The sequence below is a fragment of the Lepidothrix coronata genome, unplaced genomic scaffold (assembly GCF_001604755.1).
Source record: "Lepidothrix coronata isolate B3197 unplaced genomic scaffold, Lepidothrix_coronata-1.0 Scaffold105, whole genome shotgun sequence".
Classification (NCBI taxonomy): Eukaryota; Metazoa; Chordata; class Aves; order Passeriformes; family Pipridae; genus Lepidothrix; species Lepidothrix coronata.
In genome coordinates, this window is record NW_016690285.1 from 1,011,011 (window position 1) to 1,034,766 (window position 23,756).

The 23,756-nt window shown below is 47.6% G+C and overlaps 1 protein-coding gene across 3 annotated transcripts in view; it reads left to right on the plus strand.

Annotated features, from left to right (window-relative positions):
• The window catches only part of MBD5 (methyl-CpG binding domain protein 5), a 109,397-nt gene that overhangs the window by 81,237 nt on the left and 4,404 nt on the right, over positions 1 to 23,756 (plus strand). For all 3 annotated transcript variants that reach the window (XM_017823746.1, XM_017823745.1, XM_017823748.1), the window contains 5 exons: positions 1,291 to 3,441; positions 12,842 to 13,834; positions 15,158 to 15,393; positions 17,456 to 18,661; positions 22,377 to 22,450. In XM_017823746.1, the coding sequence (XP_017679235.1) occupies positions 1,291 to 3,441; positions 12,842 to 13,834; positions 15,158 to 15,393; positions 17,456 to 18,661; positions 22,377 to 22,450 (4,660 nt within the window). The remainder of the gene's footprint in view (positions 1 to 1,290; positions 3,442 to 12,841; positions 13,835 to 15,157; positions 15,394 to 17,455; positions 18,662 to 22,376; positions 22,451 to 23,756) is intronic.

Consider the following 23,756-nt stretch of genomic DNA (forward strand, 5'->3'; position numbering starts at 1 on the left):
ATTTCATTTTTAACTAGCAGTGCAATTTCCCAAGGTGCTCCACATTTTCCTCCTTAATTTTTTGATGAGTAGTACTTAAATTACATTCTTGTTTTCAAAAAATTAGCAGAATGAAGGAGGTGAAACCAGGTGAGTATTCAAGACATGAGTGACATTCAGGTGATTTTCCCTTCTCTGTCGGTCAGAATTTTGTGCCCTAAGCAAAGAAGAAAATTTCCCAATAAATGGCCTTTGTAAGCAAAATATCTTTTCATTTTCACACCCTTGCATGTGACCATTTGCTTAGTTCCAGCATTCAAGGTGAGGCCTCTCATACTCATTTTATTTTGCAGTTCAGCCTTGAGTTTTGTCCCCTAAATTGACACTTTGGTTGTATTTTGGGACAGGTTCAATGTTTGTTTCTGTGGTGATGGGGCTGGTCGTGCAAATAGGATGAAGGCAGGAGTGTCAGTCTACCCAGGCTGAAGGAGAGATGGGAATGGGATTCTTGAGAGCAGGAGAATTTCAAGGCACCTCCTGAGTTCCTCTGAAGGTGGAATTTGCAGCTCCCAATTGGAGTTTGCACATTCGGGGGCTCCGTGCCAAGCGCTCCGAGCTGAATTGCAAATTCCCAGAGCAGCGCAACTGGCAGAAAGTCCCCCAGACTTTGGAGCTGCTTGTGGTGATATTCTGAAAGTAAAACATTGGGGGGGAAAAAAAAATCTTTTGAAATAAAAATGGGAAGTGGCCTCGTGCTTGTAGGAAGGCCTGGGTCAAAACTGGGAATTTTTCCGTCGTAGAGGGGTTCCTGTGTCAATACGTGCAAATATCCCCAAGGCTTTTATCCTGAAAACAACCCCCTAAAGCATCCAGAATCCCTCATCAGGGACAGCGTTTGGGACAGCACCTGGGAAGTGAGTCTCAGTCCTGGCTGGGCTTTGTTCCTCCTGTCCTCAATAGATGGTGCCAGAGGCTCCTTTTCCCTGCGACAGCGGCTCCCTGCTCCTGCCAGAGGGCTGCTGCTGGAAATCCAGGAGTGGGACGCTGGAGGTGATGCTTAGAAAAGACAGAAGGGCAGGAGAAAGATTTCCAGTTGTCCATATTGATATGGGATTTAAATTAAGATCTGTACAGGGCGACGGGCGCCGTTCCAGGAGCTCCTCAGTGCCTGGGGTTTCATTCCTGTGGAAGCCCAAGTTTAGCCAAAGGCTTCCTCGCTTTTAGGAATATTTTCACACCCTGTAGTTCTGCACTGAAAAACCTGTGATGCTGCGTTTCCAAACAGTGACTGTTGTGTGTTTTTAACACCAGGTGCAACTCCAGTAGTTCCCACTCGAGCAGCAACTCCGAGATCCGCGAGGAATAAACCGCATGAAGGAATTACAAATTCCGTGATGCCGGAATGTAAGACTCCTTTCAAGCTGATGATCGGGGCATCCAATGCCATGGGGAGGCTGTACGTGCAAGAGATGGCCGGGAGCCAGCAGCCAGAGCTCCATCCTGTGTATCCCAGGCAGAGGTTGGGGAGCAGTGAGCTGGGACAGAAGTCTCCGTACCGGGGCAGCCACGGCGGGATGCCCAGCCCGGCTTCCTCGGGGTCGCAGATCTACGGCGACGGCTCCATCTCTCCCAGGACTGACCCGCTGGGGAGCCCCGACGTTTTCACCAGGAACAATCCCGGTTTCCACGGAGCTCCCAACTCCAGCCCCATCCACGTGAGCAGGACGCCGCTGTCGCCGCCGTCGGTGATGCTGCACGGCTCCCCCATCCAGTCATCCTGCGCCATGGCCGGCAGGACTAACATACCTCTGTCCCCCACCCTGACCACGAAAAGCCCCGTCATGAAAAAGCCCCTGTGTAGCTTTCCCGCGGGGATGGAGATCCCGCGGGCCATGTTCCACCACAAGCCCCCCCCGCAGGGCCCTCCCCCGCCCCCGCCCCCCCCTCCGCCGCCGTCGTGCGCCCTGCAGAAAAAGCCATTGCCATCCGAGAAGGATCCCCTCGGCATCCTGGACCCCATTCCCAGCAAGCCGGCGAGCCAGAACCCCGTGATCGTGCCCCCGTCCCCGTTCCACGCGAGCGCCCACTCTCAGGTACCCGTGATGAATGTAAGCATGCCCCCCGCCGTCGTGCCCCTGCCCAGCAACCTGCCCCTGCCCACCGTCAAACCCGCCCACGCCAACCACGCGCCCCACGGCCAGAGGGTCCAGCACTCCGCCTCCACCTCCCTGTCCCCGTCGCCCGTGACCTCCCCGGTGCACATGATGGGCCCCGGGATGGGGAGGATCGAGGCCTCTCCCCAAAGGTCGCGCTCTTCCTCCACGTCGTCGGATCACGGGAATTTCCTGCTGCCCCCGGTCGGGCCGCAGTCGGCCTGCGGCGGCATCAAGGTCCCTCCCAGGTCCCCGAGGTCGACCATAGGCTCGCCGAGGCCGTCCATGCCATCCAGCCCTTCCACCAAGCACGATGGACTCGGCCAGTACAAGGACATCCCCAACCCGCTAATCGCTGGAATGAGCAATGTACTGAACCCTCCCAACAATGCAGTTTTTCCCGCTGCATCGGCTGGAAGCGGTTCCTTGAAGAGTCAGCCCGGTTTGCTGGGAATGCCTTTAAACCAGATCTTGAACCAGCACAACGCTGCCTCTTTCCCAGCCAGCAGTTTACTGTCAGCAGCAGCCAAAGCACAGCTAGCAAATCAAAACAAACTCGCTGGTACCAACAACAGCAGCAGTAGCAACTCTGGACCTGTTGCCGGCGGCGGCAACTCCGAAGGACACAGCACTTTAAATTCCATGTTCCCTCCTGCTGCCAACGTGCTCCTCCCCACCACGGAAGGGCAGAGCGGCCGAGCAGCACTGAGAGACAAACTGATGTCTCAGCAAAAGGATCCTCTGAGGAAAAGGAAGCAGCCCCCCACCACGGTGCTGAGCCTGCTGAGACAGTCCCAGTTGGACAGTTCTGGGGTTTCCAAAGCCGGATCCGATTTGATAAGAAAGCAGAGTCAAAGCTCCTTCCCCATCAGCTCCATGTCGCAGCTCCTGCAGTCCATGAGCTGCCAGAGCTCCCACGTGAGCAGCAATAGTTCCACGGGCTGTGGGAGCTCCGGCTCTGCCCTGCCCTGCTCCGGGAACCAGATGCATTTCCCGGAGCCTGCCCTGAGCTCGGGCGGCCTCCAGGCCCCACTGGCGCCGGGGCTGCCCCTGCGAGGGGAAGGGCTGCACTGCCACGGCCCCAACCCTGCCTTCGGGCACGGGGCCAGCCCGGGCAGCACCAACCACCTGGCAGGGCTCATCAGCCAGATGCAGGCTGGCGGGAGCTGCGGGATGCTCCCGCAGTCGGGAATGGCTTTAGGAAACTCCTTGCACCAGAACCCACCTCAGGCGCGACTCCAGGCACCCTCGGCTCCGGTGATCCCCAACAGCATCGGCAGCAGCTGTAACCAGAGCAGCCCTGAAGCAGGTACGTGGCCTCCTGGGGGGATTCCCCTGGGCTTGAGCTCTTGGAAGTATGGGATGGCTGGTTTTAAAGGGGTTCCTTCCCCGTGTCTGTGTTTTAAACTCGAGTTTAGCCGTGTCAGAAGTTGGTGCTCACACCCAGGTACTGAGGTAAGAAGAGAGAAGACTCACAGCGGCTTTCCAGTGTCTGCAGGGGCTGCAGGGAAGCCACAGAGGGAATCTTTTTCAGGAACTGTAGTGGCAGGACACAGGGAATGGCTTCCCACTGCCAGAAGGCAGAGTTAGATGGGATATTGGGAAGGAATTCCTGGCTGGGAGGGTGAGGAGGCCCTGGCACAGGTTGCCCAGATGAACTGTGGCTGCTCCATCCCTGGAAGCGTCCAAGGCCAGGTTGGATGGGGCTTGGAGCATCCTGGGATAGTGGAAGGTGTCCCTGCCCCTGTCCCTGAGCTCTAAGGTCCCTTCCAACCCAAACCCTTCTGGGGTTTTAATCCAAACCAGTGGTAAACAAGAATATATCTCCCTTGTCTTGGACAAAATCATCCTTCCTGTGCCAACTCCTGCTCCTCTGAACTTCCACACACACTGCATAAATAAAATCCATGCACTTTTGAACATTCCCACACCTCTTTTATCACTTCCCCAAATAAACTGGTGGGTTTTTTCCAGCATGCCCTGCCAGTCCAGCCCCAGGTTGGAGTATCTGGGTGATACACGTGTTCCTCACTGCTGCCCTTAAAGAGTTGGTGTTGTCAGAGATAGGAGGAGTCCCAAAATTTACAAAACAACCCTTTCCAGGGCCAGCACAAGGAATTGCCGAGTCTGGGTTTGCCTTAATCATGGTAATTTTACTAAGTTGGTAATGAAATGGTTGGATAAACTGAATATTCACTTGGAGGAGTGGAGAGAGACATTTCCTGGTTTGTTCACCAGTGAAGACCTGGAGAGGAAACGGGTTTGCTGCTGTTCCTGTCTCTGGGCTGTTCAAACATAGAAGGGGAACAGCTCAAAAATGGGACTTTCATTGGCCTGTTTCTGTTTGAGCAAAGCATGGAAAGGTGGCACCTGTGTGAGTGAAAACCCAGGTCACACCAAAGTGACCTTAAGGTGCAACTGCCCTCTCAATAACCCAAGAACCTGATCTGAATTTCCTGAGCTTCCTCCTTTAAAATGCAGAGTGGAATCCTGTAAAAGCTGAATCACAGAGAAATAATTGTCTAATATTATGCTGCTCACGGTTTCTGATGAATTCTAAGGGTTCCTCTCCATTCCTGGGATAAAAAGGCCTGGTTTTCCCTGGCCTGGGGTGTGGGGGGGTGTTGCAATCAGGCAGCTCTCAGTCCTCGTGTGGCTCTTTTGCCTTGTCATGGTGACACAGAGGAGATTTCTCGAGGCATTTTCCCTCTGGAGACTTTGTCCTGCCTTTTGCACAGAGCAAAGGTCTGGCTTTGCACCAGGAGTTTGCTTCCCTGTGCTTGTATTCCCTGGGATCCTCAGGAAAGCTGGATAAGGCAAATGCACCCGAACAAATCCGAGTCAATCCCCACAAGAAAAGGTTTCAACACCAACACCCCCTTTGGTTCTCATCCATGTAGGAGCAGCAAGAGGTTAAAACCCCACCTGGGAGCTTCTGCTCTGCTGTGGAATTCCCAATCCCTTGGGAATGGCTGCTGGAATTACAGCAATATATCTATAAAGCCTTCAGTGGCATTATCTAAATGATAAGTAGCAGTTCCATGTAGGCAGAAAGTTGGGAATATGTTTCATTCCTCACTGCCCAAGAGGTTGTTCCTTTAGTTTCCGTGCCTAAAAAACACACACAACCTGCATTTCATTATTTTATTGAATATTCCTGATGAAGAGACCCCTTTTCTTCTCTGAGATGGAGCCTCACGTTGTGTTATCCTTGTGTTAGTCCCTAAAATTACACATAAACCTTCCCCCAGCCTCCTGCCTGAGTCCCCACAGGGCTCAGGTGTGGGATTTACATCTCATCCACAGGCTGTGGAATTCCAGATGGGGGAATTCCTGTTGTGTTTTCATGTTCTTTCCATCAACAACGTGGGAAATGTTGAGTATTTTGTGTTAATAACAACTTGTGTTAAAAATAAAAGTGAGTCTCCAGTCAGCACTCAGCTCTGGGACAAAGCTGGGAAGAGGAATGTTGGGAATTATCTTGTCCTGGGGTGTTAGTTTTGGTGCTGGAGCTGGTGAAAGCCCATTAAATTCAGTTTTCCAGAGCTGAGTCAGATGTTTTCAGGAAACTCCTGTTCATATTTCAGCTTGTGGCTTTTTTTTTTTTCTTCCCCTTTGTTTTGAAGTCTTTTAATTGCTAAATCTGTGTCTGTGCCAACACTCAGAACAGCTCCTGCTCCAAAATAGTTCCTGGGAGAAAAAAATACTGTGAATCCCCACAATTAGCCGAGCTTTTAATTCTATTTTAACCACATGGACCAAGCTTTGTTATTCTGGCTCTTGTTTTCTCCTTCCAGAGATAATATCTGCAGTTCCCAGGTAATTTTCAGTGGGAGTGTGATGGGATTTTCTCTTTATTAGGATGGGGCTGTGCCACTGGGTGATGGATTTTATTGTAGGTTGGTTTATTTAGGTTTTTCTTGCTGATAGGGAAGTTAAGGGAACCACAATAACCACAGCAAATAATAATAAAGATGATAAGTTGTCTCGAAGATCAGAAACATGAGAAGTTTATTGGGGCAGATTTGGCAAATAAAGGCTTTGTCCTTTTCCCTGGAACTGGTGAAATGTGCAGAATAGAAATAGTAAAATATAATTCAACAGGGAGGAGCTTCTGTCCCTCTCCAGAGGGGTTTATTTTAATGCAGCCAGGATAATTGGGAATGGAACAAGGCCTTGGAAAACCAGAAGTGGTTTAGGAGGCTTGGATTTAATCCACTCAATGCAAAGGGTCAGCTTAAAAAACAGAACAAAACAAAACAAACTCCATGAAACACCTGACAAAAAAAAAGTAAAAAGAGAAGCCGAGTGAATTCCTGGAAACATAAAAATGGGAATTCTCAGTGGAATTGGGGATGCTCCTGGCAGGATTGTATCCCAAAATCACCTGGAAACGCTTTGGATGGAAAGGGATGATGGTGCTGTCACATCCCTAAATTATAAAGTGTTGGATGAATTAAAGGTTAAATGTACTGGTGGATTAAGTGGAAAATCAACTGAATTTAGGCCCTTGCTTCCCTGAAAACGGTCTTTTCTGTGCATCAAAGGTGGAATATTTTCAAATATATCACATTAAGTGGTGTGTTTGAACACGTGAGTCTATGGATTTGCCTCCCAAAATTCCTTCAGATCTCCTGGAATTACAAAATCAGTGGCACTTCCTGACTCCCGAGTTCAGAAGAGCGTCTGGCACCTCTGGGGGACTCGTTGTGCCTGAGAAAAATTCCTTATTAAACTGGACTAACCCCTGGACAGGATGCCAAGCAGCTCCTCTCCTAATTACAAAGCCAGTTGAAATGTCCTGTTGATTTTGGGGTTACAGAAACTTCCAGAGGGACTTTTCCCTGCTTGGGAGCCATGACAAGGGATCGCTGGTGTTTGAATCTGCACCTTATTTTCCTCTGTTAGTATTTTTGGGGAGAGAAAAGTGATCATTTTTCTCATTCAAATGAGAACTGTAAAGAACAGGGAAAATGTTCTCTGCTTTTTTAGATGCACTTTGTTGTTTTGTCTCTCAAAATTTGAATTTCCCAATAACTCGCGGCCTTTGATTCAACCAGACCCTTCCCTGGTTGGTGCTTTAACTGCCATACAGTTTTTTTAGGAATTTACAGGGATAAAAGTTAAAGGATTTGTGAAAAACAGTAATAAAATACCACAGAAAAATGAGCCTTATTGTGGGGAAAAGCTGAATTAATTAACTGGGATTTCCTGTACATATTTAGCTCTCACCATCCCAAAATATCCTTAAGTGGAACCAGTGGGCAAATCCAACTCTTTCCAGGGGGAGGAGTGGGGATTATTGAAGGAAATAATGCTTTTTATGGAATTTTTACCTTCCCAATGTTTTGCAGCCACAGCTGAGCGCAGCACAACAGTTTTCCCAAAATCATGTTAAAAAAACAGCAGTGAGGGTAAAATTCAGAATTCAGAGGAGAAGAGCCAAGGGTGACAATCAGTCAGGTGTTAAATATTTTAAAAAAGCCCAATTTTAAGAATTTCTACTGTCCTAAAAACAGTTTGGGGCTTTTTTTGCCCTCTCCACAAAATTTTGGGGCCAACATTCCAGTTGTTTTGTTGTAGGTGTAAAAACCCTGTGATGATTGTAGGCACAGTAACATGGATATCATGGACAGGGAGGTAAATAATTCTCAGCAGAGCACATTCCACGAGGATGGGGAGTTGCACAGGAGGGAATTTCAGGTTTTTAACTGCTCCTGCTGGAGGATGTTTTATTTATTAGTCCATTTTTTTGCAATTCTCCTGTGCAGGGTCTCGATAAGGACTGACAGCACTTGGTGCTTAAATGCTGAATTATGGCTCCTTGAGAATTGGAATTGGAATTGGAATTAGCCCCTGTAATCAAGGGGGTGCCAGATAAACATCTGAAATGTTTTCCATTGCAAACAGAAAAGGGAGAATATAATGGTTGAAGTGCATAGCTCCTGGTTCCCAGTGTACAGGGAAGGGTGGAATAGCTAAAGCAGGAATATGTCTGGGATTTTGAGTGCCTGTGAGGTGTGTTTTCCATCAGTGATGACAGTGGGAAAGGGTAGGCTCTGAAAATCACTAATTTAACAATATTACACTGCTGCAAACTCCGTGTTTGTGTCTCTGAAGTTGTTGTTAATTCCTGTTCCATGTGGTGCTGCAGCAGCTCCTGGAGCAGGGACAGGTGACCCTGGTGGGTGGAGGAGTCACAAACCACGGGAGCTGTGGGAATAATTGCAACGTCTGAGTGATCCTTTTGTGCTTTCACACCTCCCTGATCCCGGGGTCAGGCCTGCAGGGAAACTCTCCCCACTCCCATGGATCTTTTGGGAAGGACTGTGCCGATTTCTCCTGTGTGAGCTGTGGGATTTAACCTCAGGAGAGGGTGGGAGCAAGTTACAGGACCCAGGAGTTAAATGTGAGCTCTGACAAGGGTTTCCCAAGCTTGGAATGTTCTGAATTAAACAAGCAGCAAAGAAAATGCCCAGTGTAAAACAAAGGGAGCTGTGGTTTGATTGGATATGGAGAGAGACCATTTACAAGGGATGGAGGGACAGGACACAGGGAGTGGTTAGATGGGATGCTGGGGAGGAATTCCTGGCTGGGAGGGTGGGGAGGCCCTGGCCCAGGTTGCCCAGAGAAGCTGTGGCTGCCCCTGGATCCCTGGGAGTGTCCAAGGCCAGGTTGGAGCAACCTGGGCTAGTGGAAGGTGTCCCTGCCCATGGCAGGGTGTGGGACTGGAAGGGATTTAAAGTCTCTTCCCACCCAAACCATCCTGGGATTCTCTGGTTCTATGAAAAGTAAGAGTTGAGAAAGTGGAATCCATAACATTTCTTTGTCCTCAACCCTAGAAACGTTTCAGGTGTTAATGGCTAATGAACAAGTGCTGCACTTTTACTGTTCTAAGTCCTTCAAACACCTATTTTAGGGATTATTTTTATTCCACAAATTCCAGCAGTGTGTTCTTGGCTGCTGAAATACTAAAATACATAATGGGGAGTTTCTCACAGAGAAATTAATTGTATAATATTATTTACATGATTGTTTTCTCATTGGCATGCTTTAACTGCAGTCTTTTAGGAAAATATATATGTAGTTATAATCAGGGAATCATGGAATGGTTGGGGTTGGGAAGGATCTTAAAGACCACCTGGTTCCACTGCTGCCATGGGCAGGGACACCTTCCATGACTCCTGTAGGACCCAAACCAAGGCAGACTATGGATTGTATCCCACCATTCCAACAGCACAGGTGTGTTCCTGCCTTTTCATGGAAGGACAGTGCTGAGAAGTTAATGATAAACATCTTCCACTCCTTTATTTTAAGTGAACGAGGAGAGTGAATCTTCTGGAACACGTAACACCCCTTATTTCATTGTCTCTGCTGAAGAAAACCTGTCAAGGAACACTTCAAGAAATGCACACAGATAAAATGCACACAGGAAAATGATCCTGCTGTCAAAAGAGAACTCAACAAAAAACACTTAAATACAATAAGTAATGATGTTAAAAATATAGATCTTATTCAATTTCCATTTATTTTCTTTGGCCCTCTTAGGGAACAACAGAGCTGCTTTTCCTGCATTCTGGATGTTTCTCCTTTTGTTATTTTTCCCAGCACAGCTGGCAGGAGCACCTTTGGCAGAGCTCTGTGTCTGCAGGAGCTGCGAGCCAGGCTCTGTCCTGGGCTTTTATGGCTTTTGGTCTCACTCCTCCATCCTTGTCTCCATTCCACCTTTACCCTTCAGACCCTCTGGTCATTAAGGACCATTGTTTCCAGGGCTCACAATGCCATGGTTTTGTGGGACTTGGAATCCCAGTGGTGATTTCCTTTTGGTGTTCAGCTCCTGTCTGTGTTTCTCATCCAAACCCTGCTAATTGTCCTCTTGTAGCCTGGATATGGTGACAATGAACCGCTTCAGGGTGGGGTTTTGGGGGTGTTGGGGGTTTGTGTGAGTTGGTGCCCTGCCAAAACTCTTCCTTTTCTTCCAGCTGTTGTCCTTCTCCAGGCTCTAGGGAAAGGCAGGTGGTCACAGCTGTGAGCCTGTTCTCCTTAGGGAGTTCCATTAAATACAACGTGTGGGTCTGGAAATCCCTTTGAATAAAGTTCAGACCCAAAGCACATCCAGAGTCATTCCCATGCTTTGGTGTTCCTGTTTTGCTGCTCTTTCAGGGAACTCTACATATCTCAGAGTCAGGGAATTGTTAGGGTTGGAAAAGACCTTTAGGATCATCAAGTCCATCATCCACCTGCTGATCCTGGGCATCCTTTCCTTCTCCTTGCACCTCCAAAAGCCAGGATCTCAGAGAGTTCCTGTGGAGCTGGGGAAGGACAGTTCCCGTGGGATCCCAGAGGGAAGGACTGTCTGTCACATAACGGGCACTGTACTTCTTTTGTAAGGGGGAAAATGCAACTCAGATTTTATCTCCTGGCCTGGGGCCAGACATGGAGAAGCTCTGGCAGCTTCTGTATTCCAGTGGGAATGGCTGTGCCTGCACATCTTCATCTGGAACATTGACTTGTCGGAGGTGGTACTTGGGAAGAGATCCAGAACTCATATTTTGGCAGTTCAGTCATGAAGCTGTCCCAGAATGTAGCTGTAAATATTGTCTTTGCTGCTACCCAATTTGGGACTTTTCTCCCCCAATTCCTGCTGTGCCTTCCTATCAAATATCCCTCCGGGGGGATGTTTGTCTGTGTTTTATTTCCTGCTGAAGTCTGGCTGCTCATCACCTCTTCCACTCCCAAACTTCTCCAGCCTGGATTGAAATAAGGACACATTTTCTTCCTCCTACTCAGGATCCATCAGGATTTTTTTTTTTTCCTCAGTAGCAATTAATTAGTTGTTTAATTAATCTGGAGAAAGGGCAGGTGTTGAAGATGCTCTGGTGGAGTCTCCAGGAGTGGTGGGTGATGGGTCAGAAAACAGAGCCCTGTTTGCCAAAAAAACAGCAACAATTTTCCAACTCTTGAGATTTGCTTCCCAGCAAACACTTTTCCATGTGCTCCTTCACCTGAATGGAAAACAGCATCATAAATAAATTACAAACATCCATCTCCCATCCCTTGGGAGCTACAGCTGATTCTTCCATTAAAACTAGGGATGACTTTGGGAATGGTATCTCTTAAATCTGTGGCTTGGTCTTTGGGACTTCTCCTGCTTTTTAAAAATGAATAAACAGATGAATAAATAGAATTAAAGTCTTTTCTCAGTGATTCCACAGTGACCCATCACAAGCCTGGCACGGTCCTGTACCTCTTCATGTGTGCACATGGGCTTGAGAGAACCATTTTTTTTCCTCTTTTATTTATTTTGGAGATGGTGCCAAAGGCTCCAGAACCAGGTGACAGCAGGATGGGTGCGTTGGGAGGTGACATCCTCCACTTGTAGTTGGTTTTCATGGATCTGCACCGATAGATTTGTCAGTGGCTTGAATAATTTCTGGGCAGTTTGTCCAGTTAGCAGCTTTTTATTTGCTCTTCCTGCCCAATCTGAGGCCTTGAACATGAAGCCATGAGTGGAAATCCAATGGGATGTGTATTTTGGGGTTTTCCTTCCTTGTTCCAGACTGAGTTCAGTGCAGTGCCCCGTGCTCTGTGTTAATTTTGGACCTTTTTTTGAGTTGTCAGGATGTCACGGTGCTTGAAAAGTGGCGGTTTACGTTGCAAATGATGTAAAGAGTTGGTTCAGCTCTTACCAGCTGAGTGTGTGGTTGAATATCCCTTTTCAAATGGTATTTGTGGAGAAAAATTATAATTGATTATTTGGGACCTTCTGATCTCTGGTATTTGCAGGGCAGTTGAGGATGGAAAGTTATTTCACTGCATGAAACCATCATTAAATCCATTTATGATGACACAGTTTTAGATATAAATCTACTACTCCAGTGTTCTCCAGTGAACTGCAGTAAATAAAGCAGAAGGACATATTTCAAGGCAATTCCCTTTGCTTTAATTCTCCCAGGTGCTTTTTGGGCCAGTTCAAGACTCTGCCTTAAGGAAAAAAATAACAATATTTTATGCTTCAGCTTTACTGAAGGGATGTAAAGATACCCAGATAAACTTTATTACTCTTTCTTTGTAACTTTTTCATAGTAAATTTACCCAGTTGCTCTTTGTTTTCATGCCAAGTGATGGGTTTGATTTTACCACCCCAATCCACATTTTTTTCCGTATAAATCACTGGGGGCTGTGAATGCCAACAGAGCTGGATCAAAATATATTTTACTCATTAGATTCATCATGTGTTTTAATTCAGGAGTCCAAAATAATGCTTTGAACAATAATTTAAAATCCGGAAGCCCGTGAATTAAATAGAAATGGAAATAGATTGTGCTCTCACACTCTCGCACCCAACGTCATCCATGATCCTTCTCCCAAGTGGTTAATCCCAAACTGGGATTAACTGGGACCATAACTGGTCCATAACTGGCTCTGTTATGTTCTGGTTGCCTTGGGGTTTGTGCTGATGGATGAAATCCTGTTCTATCCCCATCGAAGAACTTCAGGGGAAACACAAGTTCGATAATTCCCGATGGGTGTCTGCGGTAGCTGGTGGCAGATCCATCCATATGGTAAAAGGACTCAAGTCTGGATGCTCCAAACGTCCTTTTTCCCGTGTGTGGGTGTCAGACACGGCTGGTTTGGGTTCTTGTACGACTCGGATGTGTCTCCAACAGGCAGAACCCCGTTAACAGCTGGATTTGTTTGTGTTCCAGGCGGTTCGGGGCCGTCATCGTCCATCGCCATCGCCGGCACCAGCCAACCTGCCATCACCAAGACAACCTCCGTGCTGCAGGACGGTGTCATTGTCACCACGGCAGCCGGGACCCCCCTCCAGCAGGGCCAGCTGCCCGTGGGCACCGACTTCCCCTTCTCCGGCCCCGAGGCGCCGCTGCCCTTCCCGCAGAACAGCGCCGGGAGCGGCAGCCTGCCGCCCGCCCTGCACCCCAACCTCCTCAGCTCCCTGCCTCTCTCCTTGCCCGTCAATCAGCAGCAGCTCCTAAACCAGAACCTATTAAATATCCTGCAGCCTTCAGCGGGAGAAGGCAAGTCCGAGGTCAACCTCAACCCTTTAGGTTTTCTCAACCCGAATGTAAACGCCGCTTTAGCTTTTCTCTCCGGCGACGTGGACGGGCAGGTTCTGCAGCCCGTGCACTTCCAGCTCCTGGCAGCCCTGCTCCAGAACCAAGCCCAAGCCGCTGCCATGCTCCCCGTGCCATCCTTCAATGTGACCATCTCAGATTTGCTGCAGCAGCAGAACCCCCCCGTGCCCTCGGTCGCGCAGCCGCCGGCCCCCCCCGAGCCCCTGCCCGACGGCTCCAGGGTGGAGACCCTCCTGCCCAACCCCATTCCCAGCTTTCCAGGCGCCGACACGGCTTCCAACCCCCTGCTCCTGCCCGCCGGCTCGGGGCCCTCGGCGCTCATGGCCCTGAATCCCCAGCTGGTGGGGGGTGTCCTGAACTCCGCCGGCCACCCGGAGGTTTCCATTGCCACCTCCTCCCAGGCCACCACCACCACCACCACCACGTCCTCGGCGGTGGCAGCTCTGTCTGTCTCGGCGCTGGGCGGTGGCACGGCCGTGGTGTCCATGGCAGAAACCTTGCTGAACATATCTAATAGTGCTGGGAGTGCTCCTGGGCCAGCCAAACTCAACAGTAACTCTGTGGTGCCACAGCTCCTTAACCCTCTCCTGGGGACAGGCCTGCTTGGTAAGTCCAGTTTTCTTCCCAGGTATAAAAGGAAACTTAAAAAAATAAAGAAAGGAATCAAATGAAGAGGGGAGGGGAGGGGGAGCTTTGGATTTTCGTTTCTATTTGCAAAAACTCCGCTTTGCCACCCTTTTTTTTTGTGTGTGTGTGTGTGACAGCTTGTTTGTGGAGAATAACTCTTCTGGCAGGAGATTTAAAGCAAATTCTGCTTGGATTCCTCAATGTTTAATACTGATTTGGGAAATTATTAATTCTGCCACCTAGACCTTCTATAAACACCCGAAAATTGTGTCAGCACTTGTTTCACTGCTCAAGGAGCAGCAGCTCAGGAGCCTCCCTGGGTGCAGAGTGTGGCAGCACAGGGTTAGTGGGAGTAGCTGTGCAGGACCAACACCTACATCCCAAAAAAAAAGTGATTAAAAACCTCTTAAATACAAGATTTCTTTATCCTGGGTGATGATTTTTTTATTATTTTTACCAAAAATATGTAATAGAGTTAGTGCTTCTCTGTTTGGTCTGTGTATCTACTTAAATGTGAGGAATTAAATAGTGGCAAAGAGCTGATAAAGTATTTTAACTTAAATATTTAACTTAATACCTCATACTGCCATACTAATGGCTGCAGTGGACTCAACCCTACCTGACATTTTCCATGTAAAATACAACTAACCAGTGATTCTGCAAATGGAAATTTTAAGGAAAACCAGAGCTTTTAATTAAAAAAAAAAAGGAAACCAAGTAAAAAATGGATATATTTTAAGCTTTACTGTTTCATATTTATTTTACTAGAACTAGAATTTCCACACTGAGATTTTCATATAATACAAACTATTACTACAATTTTTACTCTTGAATGTACAAAAATAATTGTTTGGTGTTCCATGTCTGGGGCAAAAAAGCCTTTTCTCATTCACAGCTGGCTCGTGTCTTAATTATTAAAAAACCAGTTTTGTTGGGGTTTTGAATTATTTTCACTTTTCTCTGTGTCTGCTCCTCCTCCCTCTCCCCACCCCAGTGCTGTTTGAAGGAGATTCCAAGACATGGGCTGTCACAGAGGCTCCTTCTGCCAAACCTGGCTGTTCCCAGAGTCCTGTCAGGGCCCTTCAGGCAGATCCAGGTGGATGTGACACAAGAAACAAAGAAACAAGACACAAAGGAACAAAGAGCAGGAGAGACATCCCTTGAGGACCTCTGGGAGGCTGGAGGGGAGCAGGGTTGTTTTACAGAGGCGTTTTCAGCAGTCAGTTAAAATTGGAGTCAAGGAAATCCCTGCTGAAGGCTGGGAATGGTTGTGACTCGTGTTTGCCTGTGTTTGGGTTGCAGGTGACATGTCATCCCTGAACACTACTCTGAACAACCATCAGCTGAGTCATCTCCAGTCGCTCCTGAACAACAATCAGATGTTTCCTCCCAATCAGCAGCAGCAGCAGCAGCAGCAGCAGCAGCAGCAGCACCTTCTCCAGGGCTACCAGAACGTGCAGGGCTTTCAGGGCCAGCCCCAAATCCCTGGCCCAGCCAACAACCCAAACCCCATGGCCTGTCTGTTCCAGAATTTCCAGGTAGGAAGCAAGAGGGAAGCAATATTCCAACAAATGTGCAGCTCTCAGGAGGTAAAATTACATCCCCCAGGGTCTGGGTTTCTTTGCTGATTAAGGCAATATGATCCATATAAATTATATATATACACTGTCTACATTTTACTCTTTCACCATGGGTTTTGCAAATCAGTGACATTTTTATGGAAATTTTATACCTTTCTCTGCAGGAATTGGGTCCAGTTTCCTTGGAAGGAATTATGCTGCATGTATTGAAAAAAATATGCTATTTATGTGCTGACAATACTATGAATTTTTAGCAAAACTCTTTTCCATTGTGCAGAAAGGATCATAAATCCCCATTCAGCCCATTCTGATAATGCAGCAGTGAGAAATAAATGCTGGAACCACTTCACAATAATTAGAAGCTTAATGAGTTATTGTAGGTGACTGTGTGTGCCAGTCGTCTTGTATTCCCACTGCAACTGCATGGAAGAGCTGTTGGATTCTGCAGCCTGAAGAAAACAGGGATTAGAGTGAATTTACAGTGACAAACTCTGCCAAAATGATCCTTTGCTGCTCTCACCTAAATAGTCAGTTCTTCACAGTGCAACTTGAATATCCAACCAACACACTGACATGGCAAAAGTAGGGAATAAACCCGGAGGGAAATACGGATTTATTGTTACTCGAGGTTGCTGTGGTTGCTGCAGAATTCCAGATGTGAGGATGGGACATGGAGATAGAGCCAGGCAGTGCTTTTACCCTGTAAGGAGGGAAAAGGAGATGTGTCATTTCTCAGTGTAGATGTTCCACTGCAAAATCTCAGTTTTCTACCTGCCTGTTCCCTCTCTTGTGTGAATTTTGGTAGCTTTAGCTCAGTGGTTTTTTGCACCAGATTCCCAGTTCTATAAATAATGGTCATGGTAAGCAGTTTAAAGGGGCTTTTGGAATATTTTCGTGTTGTTCTTTGCAGTGTTTTGTTACAATGCTGTCATTGCCACTGTCGTCCCTGCCTGTGGATGTGACAAGGAGTTCAAAAAGCTCAGTTGGTTTAGTCTGGAGGTGCCAGGAAGGGAGGAAAGAATAGCTGAGAACAGAACTGGGAGGCTGTGGAATCTCCTTCTCTGGAAATACATAAAACCCACCTGGATGTGATCCTGTGCAACCTCCTGTAGCTGGAGCTTGGACTGGATCATCTCAGCCGGAGGAGCCTGGAGAAGAGAAGGTTGTGGGATTTAGATGGGATATTAGGAAAAAACTCCTTGGCTGTAAGGGTGGGAAGGCCCTGGCACAGGTTGCCCAGAGAAGCTGTGGCTGCCCCTGGATCCCTGGAAGTGTCCAAGGCCAGGTTGGAGCAACCTGGGCTAATGGGAGGTGTCCCTGCCCATGACAGGGGGTGGCACTGGATGGGCTTTAAGATCCTTCCAAGCCAAACTATCCTGGGATTCTATAACTAAAGTACTGACCTTGGTGGAGTTGTTTAGGACTTGAGAGAAGAAAAGGAAAGAGCTGAGCTTCAAGGAAATTCCTGAAAGGCTCTGAAAGGGATGATGGTGAAGTCTCAGCAGTGCATGGGGGGCTGGATCATGTCAAGATGTCCAGTTTGATCCACGAGGCGAAGTCTGAGAGCCAGTGGGTCTAATTTCCTCTAAATTAGGGTTTTTTGTTTTCTCTCTACTTTGTTCTGCATTTAACTTCATAACTGGAATTTAATCAAAATGAAGTGGTGTCCTGTGAGGAACAGTCACCCTGGCCACCACCTCGGGGTTTAATTAAAATGAGACCAAGTTTGTCTGTTGAAATAGTTGTGGAGTCTCCCTCTCTGGGGACATTCCAAACCCACCCAGACAAGTTCCTGTGTCACCTGCTCCAGGTGGCCCTGCCTTGGCAGGGGGGTTGGACTGGGTGGTCTTCAGAGGTCCCTCCTGTCACCTGCTCCTGTCACCTGCTCCAGGTGACCCTGCCTTGGCAGGGGGGTTGGACTGGGTGATCTCCAGAGGCCCCTCCCAACCCCAACACCTCTGCAATTCCATGAAACATTAATCCAGAATATGAACTCCCATCTTGTCCTGTCCTTCCCCAGGTGAGGATGCAGGAGGACGCCGCGGTCCTGAACAAGCGGATGATCACCCAGATGGGAATGGCGCCGGTTCCCGAGAGCTCCAACGCGATGCTCCCTCCCTTCCCAGAACCCTCCTGTGAGCTGCAGCCCCGGGCCGAGCCCCCCCTGGGGCAGCAGCCCAAGGATTCCCTGCCCGTGGGTGGCCCGGGGGACCCGTCGGTGGACGCCATCTACAAGGCGGTGGTGGACGCGGCCAGCAAGGGGATGCAGGTGGTGATCACCACGGCCGTGAGCAGCACCACCCAGATGAGCCCCATCCCCGCCCTGAGTGCCATGAGTGCCTTCACAGCCTCCATCGGGGACCCCCTGAACCTCTCCAGCGCCGTCAGCGCCGTCATCCACGGCCGCGGCGTGGCCGTGCCCGAGCACGAGGGCAGGGCCAGGGGCGCCCGCGGCGCGCGCGGCCCCAAGGGCGCCGAGCACGGCAAGAACCCCGGGGAGGGCGAGGGCTACGAGTATTACAAGGCGGCCAGCTGTAACACCCCCAAAAAACAGTGGGAAGGGGAGCAGAGCCCGGTGGGTGAGATAAACAGGTGGAAGTGCGAGGAGTTCCTGGAGCACTCCCACCTGCACGGCAGCCCCTGCCACGAGAGGCCCAACAACGCCTCGGCGCTGCCTCTGCTGCCGGGGGAGCAGCACCAGGCCCTGCTGCCGCAGAGGAACTGCCAGAGCGAGAAGGCGCTGGAGGAGAATTTCAGGTATAACAATTACAAAAGAACTATGCTGAGCTTCAAGGACAGACTGGAGAACACTGTGGAACGCTGTGCACACATCAACGGGAACAGGCCGCAGCAGGGCAGGGCCTTCGGGGACCTGCTGAGCGCTTCCAAACAAGACCTGGGTCTGGAAGAGCAATCCCCGAGCTCCTCCAATAGCTTGGAGAGCTCCTTGGTGAAAGACTACATCCATTACAATGGAGATTTTAATGCCAAAAGCATTAATGGGTGTGTGCCCAGCCCCTCGGATGCTAAAAGCATCAGCAGCGAGGAGGACCTGAGGAACCCCGACTCGCCTTCCTCCCACGAGCTCCTCCACTACAGGCCAAGGACGTTCAACGTGGGCGACTTGGTCTGGGGCCAGATCAAAGGACTCACTTCATGGCCTGGGAAACTGGTGAGGGAGGAAGAAGTTCACAATTCATGTCAACAGAACGCTGAGGAGGGGAAGGTATATTTATATATCTATGCACATCTCTCTCTCTCTCCACGCGCCCACCAAAACGTCGTCATTTTAGTCTTTGTCTCCTATTTTAGCAGCACGGTTTGGTTTTTTTCCTTACCTGTAGCTCGTAGGACTGAATTTCCCCGTGGTTTCCCGTAAGAAACTTGTGCCAGTTGCCTTCAGACAGGTTAGATTTGGGCTTTACTAAATCAGTTGTGCATGGAACAGTGGTGTTACCCAAAAAAGGCTTTCGCTGCCGTTGTGTGTTCGGTCAAATTTCTGGCTGTGTCAAAACCTGGTGTGAAAATACCTAAAAGTGTTGAAACTGCAAAAAAAGGAGAAGTGATCGAATCAGCAGGAGGAGTGTGTAATAAGGGGAATCTTGCTGATTGCCACGGAGGAAATGCACACACATTTTCAACATTTTCAGCATAAAAGGAGGTTTGGATCATCTTTTAGTAGGGAGGAAATTTGCTCTTTCATGCTGAAATCCTTTCTTTTGTGTCCACAAATCGTGTGCTTGTTGGGGGATATACAGGCTATACTTATCAAGGAGTTATTGGTTACTTTATTACAGTAAATACTTCCAAGTCTGGTCTCCACTACTTGTATAACATTTTATCTTTGTAGTTCTTATAAAATAACTGGGGTCGTTGCACCCTAATTCAGGAGAACTTCAGTCTCTCTTTGCAGGTGACAATATTCCAGAGCTTGTCCTGGTGTAACTCTGTCCCAGCCCAAACCAGGACAAGGCTGCAGAGCTCAATCCTTGGGATGGTCACATCCCCAAATTTCCAGTCAGTTTACGAAGTGCAGGCACAGGAGAAGACCCCAAACTATTAAAGATTAAACAAAACTGGAAAAATCAGGTGTACAATATCCCTGTCCCGTGTGAATCAGGAGCACAGTTATGGCTCTCACATATTCCCAGTATGGATTTATGTATTAACATCCAAAGTTGTGTATCCACATCTCTGTGACTGATATAATTGTGTTGGATATAACTGAAGAGTTTTGGTTTTAGAACTCCTGTAAAGAGGTGAATTTATTTTGCTTTCCATTCCCTGGCGATTCCGTGTTTCCTCCCCGGTTTGGGGACACCAGGATGTGTTGTTGCTTTGTGCAAACCCGCCTCCTTTGTTTTTGTGGGATTTATGTGCATTCCATGAATATTGTGTGAGAGAAATCCAGTGGCACCCACTTCATTGGGTGCTGAAGCCCAAAAAACAGGGAAGCAAAGCCTGGGAATGCTGCTGTCAAGGTACCACTTCAAGTCCCTCATCAGGAAGTCATGGATCACCTCTGGCATCAGAAGACCTTTAATTTAATCAGTTTAAATTTAAAAAAAAATTTTAAAAGTGTGTCTGATTGTCTCCATGAAGAAGCACAGAGTGAACGGCCATTCCAAAGGGCAGGAGTTGGGGGTGAAAGGTGGGATACAGGGAAAAAAAACCCCACACTAAACCAAGAGAAATAACCTGGAAAACCAAAAAGAAATTGCCTTTAAAAGCAAATGGGCTTCAGGAGTTCTGCCCTTCAGTCACATCCATGGTGGGAATCACCTGCAGCACTTCTGGAAATCCTCTTTTCCGTGGAGCTTCCCTGAAACATCTCTGGAAGTGTTTGTGTGACAAACGTGCCCCTCCTGCATTGTGACAATTATTTGCTGTTGGGATTTGTGCTTCTCCCTGGTCTCTGGTTTAGACACCGTTTGATTTTGGTTTCCATGGGGGTGTTCAGAGCAATAATGGGTGTGTTGGAGAGCAGCCAGGCTGGGGTTTCCCCAGCAGGAGAAGGGAGGAATCTTGCACTTTCCTTTCCTTGTTTTCTTGGCTGTTGGATGTCAGAGGAGCCCAAGGGAGGTGCAGCAGCAGGAGCAGAGATGTCTGGGAAGGAGAGGAGCGAGTCTGAATCCACACATCCTAAACCAGAGGATGTGCAACTAAATCAATGAGTTTGATTATTATCCACCTCAAATCACCAGAGCAGGACCAAGGGTTTGAGGGCAACAAGGGGAAGGTCCAAGGCTTTGTTGAGCTTTCCTTGGTCAGTCTGCTCAGGGCAAACACTGTCCTTAATGGGTTAAACTGGGCTGGTTAAACTGGGCTGGTTAAACTGGGCTGGTTAAACTGGGCTTTTCTAGTTTTACAGGTGTGACTTATCCACGTGCTGGAAACCCCATCTGTGTGTATGATTTAGTGTTCCTACTGATTCTGTTATTAACTGCTGTTATTATTGATGCTAATAATTATTATTAACCTGGTAGACTTGCTTTGGATGCCCTGTTTTGTAGTAGTTTGATACTTCTTTTAAAAAAATGGGTTTTAATGTATAGGCATCACAAAATGCCAGTAATGAAGACATTGAGTCCTTTCTGTTGCTGAACACAAGTCCTTTGTCACCCAAACATGATATTAATTCTTTATATTCTTATTTACCCTTGAACCTTCTCATTTATCTCGTGGCAGGTGGTCACAGCCCCTGCAGGTTGTTCCTTAGATACACATGGAAAGGGATAATTCCCTGCCTTGGAAAAGCTCCCCAGGTTTCCAAAAGATTCTGTTTCTTCCCTGTGCATTTGTGTTCTTCCAAAACCCAACGAGGAGAGGAATTGTTGGAAGTATTTGCATTAAAAGTGAGCACAGTTTTAAGGGGGAAAACGCTCCAATTTGTGGCATAATTGAATTGAATTCCTGGAAATTGAATTCCCACCTCCCCACGTGCAGGTTCCTCCATTAGTGACTCCTGGAATTATTCCCCAATTTCATTAGCACGGGCCTGAGTCAAGACTTGGGGAATTGGATCTAAACTTGTATTTTTAGAGATTTTGACAACCTGCTCACTCATTAACTTCCCCCTTGTCACATCCAAACATCAGTTCCGTGGGGAATATAAATTATTTAGGAATTGAAAAGGCTGAGTTCGGAGGGAATTTGCATTTCAATCTCATTTTTGGGTTGTACAAACTTAATAAATTTGTGTTTATAGAATTAATTTTCCCTGTGTCAGAACACAAAAGCTGGTTCTTGTTCAGTTAAAAAATACCAATCAAGATGTAGCAAAGAAAAAAAGAATTCAGCTTTTCTTTAGGTTGGTGTGTCATAAATCCTGATTTGGTTGTTTTCACAAGCAGAAGTTGCTTGAGCCAGATGAAAATAATCGAGTTAACTGGACTCATGTTTGGAGAATGCAAATGCTAAAATTACAGAGATGATATAATTAATGAATTATCTTCTTGCTTTTATTGTTTGTGCTGGGATGAACTGGTACCCCTTGCTTAAAATATCCACAGCTTAAATTTCCAGTTCAAACACTCTCAGATACCAATATTGGCCCTTGCCCAAATCCATCCCTGACTCAGCAGGTTGCTAAAGGATCTTCTTAAATTAAAAAAAAAAAATATTGAAATAACTGATTTTAGGACTCCTTTAGTGAGGAGTCTTGGATTCCTAAAGCACAAATAAAGCTTTTCCTCTGGAACAGGAAGGAATTTGGCCTTCAATTTTCCACCCAGAAACTGGAGGTGATGGAAACACTTTGATGTTGGGGGCACCTGTAAGGACTGTATCATGTGTCCCAGTGTTTTAATGCTTTCCAGGGTGGAGCCTGCTGTGCCTACCTGGTTTTTTGGGATGAGATTCCAGGCTGCCAGGGGGGTGAGAGCGATGTCTGGTGATTGCAGCTCCGGGTAACGTGGTTTGGTGTTCATCCCTTCACTCAGGTGGAGCCAGAGAAGCTGAAGACACTAACAGAGGGGCTGGAGGCCTACAGCCGAGCCAGGAAAAGGAACAGGAAGTGAGTAAATCCTCCTCCTTTACCAGGGAAATACAATCATCCCATTTTTTTTACTTCCCTTTTGGGGAAGGCAAACTGAGGAGTTAATTCTCTGATTCCTCCTGTTGGTTCTGAGAGTCACAGACTCACCCAAGATCTTGGATATCTGAATTTTTAGTGCCTCTCCTGATAGCTCCAGTAGCCCCTGTGAAATGTCATCCTGCTTGTGTGAGCTTTCCTGAGGGGGGGATTCCTGATTTTCTAGTTTTTACCAAAAAAAAAAAAGTCATTACATCAAAACTATTGTGACCAAATAATGCTTTTTAACCAGCTCTGCCCTTCTCCCTCTCCCTCTGGCAGAGGTTTGTTCAGAGAAATTCCCTTTTTATTCAGGTTTTTTGTACAGCTTTATTCAGAGACATTCCCATTATTTCCTCTTCCTTGGAAGTGTTTTAGGATTTGTGGGGCCTGGCTGTGTTTAACCAACCCAGTGCAGAGCTCTGGGTCAGACCTGGGGGAGCTGGTGAGGTTTATCCTCCTTTTTAGCTTTTAGTGAAAACACAAGGATAGAACACTGTGAGGCAGCAAATACTGGGATATGAAGCATCAGGATAGACAAAACCAGGAAAATTATTGAGTTTGGGGGTGAAAAAAAACCCTCTGGACATTTCTAAAAGGATGACAAAGTAGAAACTGGGATTGGGTTTGTTCTGTGATGCTGCTGCTTATTTGCTGTGGCAGGGAAAATATATTCCTTAAATCTGTGTTAGAATTCCAAGTCAGTTCTCAATAAGGGAGATTAAGTAATTCTCCCTCTTCCCCTCCTTTTAAGTTGTGAGCTTTGCTTTTATTTATATGTCACTTATATACTTAAGAGAAGTAATTTTTTATGCCAGATAGACAGTTTTGGTGCTTGTTTTTTCCAAGATCATCCCTATTTCAGTTTATCTGATGGATCAAATCCTTTGGTGTCTCCTCATGGACCCTCCCTCATTTTCCCATGTACTCTTCTAGATTTGTGTGGCAAAGTCATTAATCCCCCAAGGAAGAACATCCCAGCTGAGCTGATGAGCTTGATTTCCTGGTTAAAGAGAGAGGGAATGGCCTTAAGCTGAAAGAGGGGAGGTTTAGGTGGGATATTGGGAAGGAATTCCTGGCTGGGAGGGTGGGGAGGCCCTGGCACAGGTTGCCCAGAGAAGCTGTGGCTGCCCCTGGATCCCTGGAAGTGTCCAAGGCCAGGTTGGAATAACCTGAGCTGGGGGAAGGTTTCCCTGCCCATGGACAGGGGGTGGCTCTGGGTGGGATTTCAGGTCTTTTCCAACCCAAA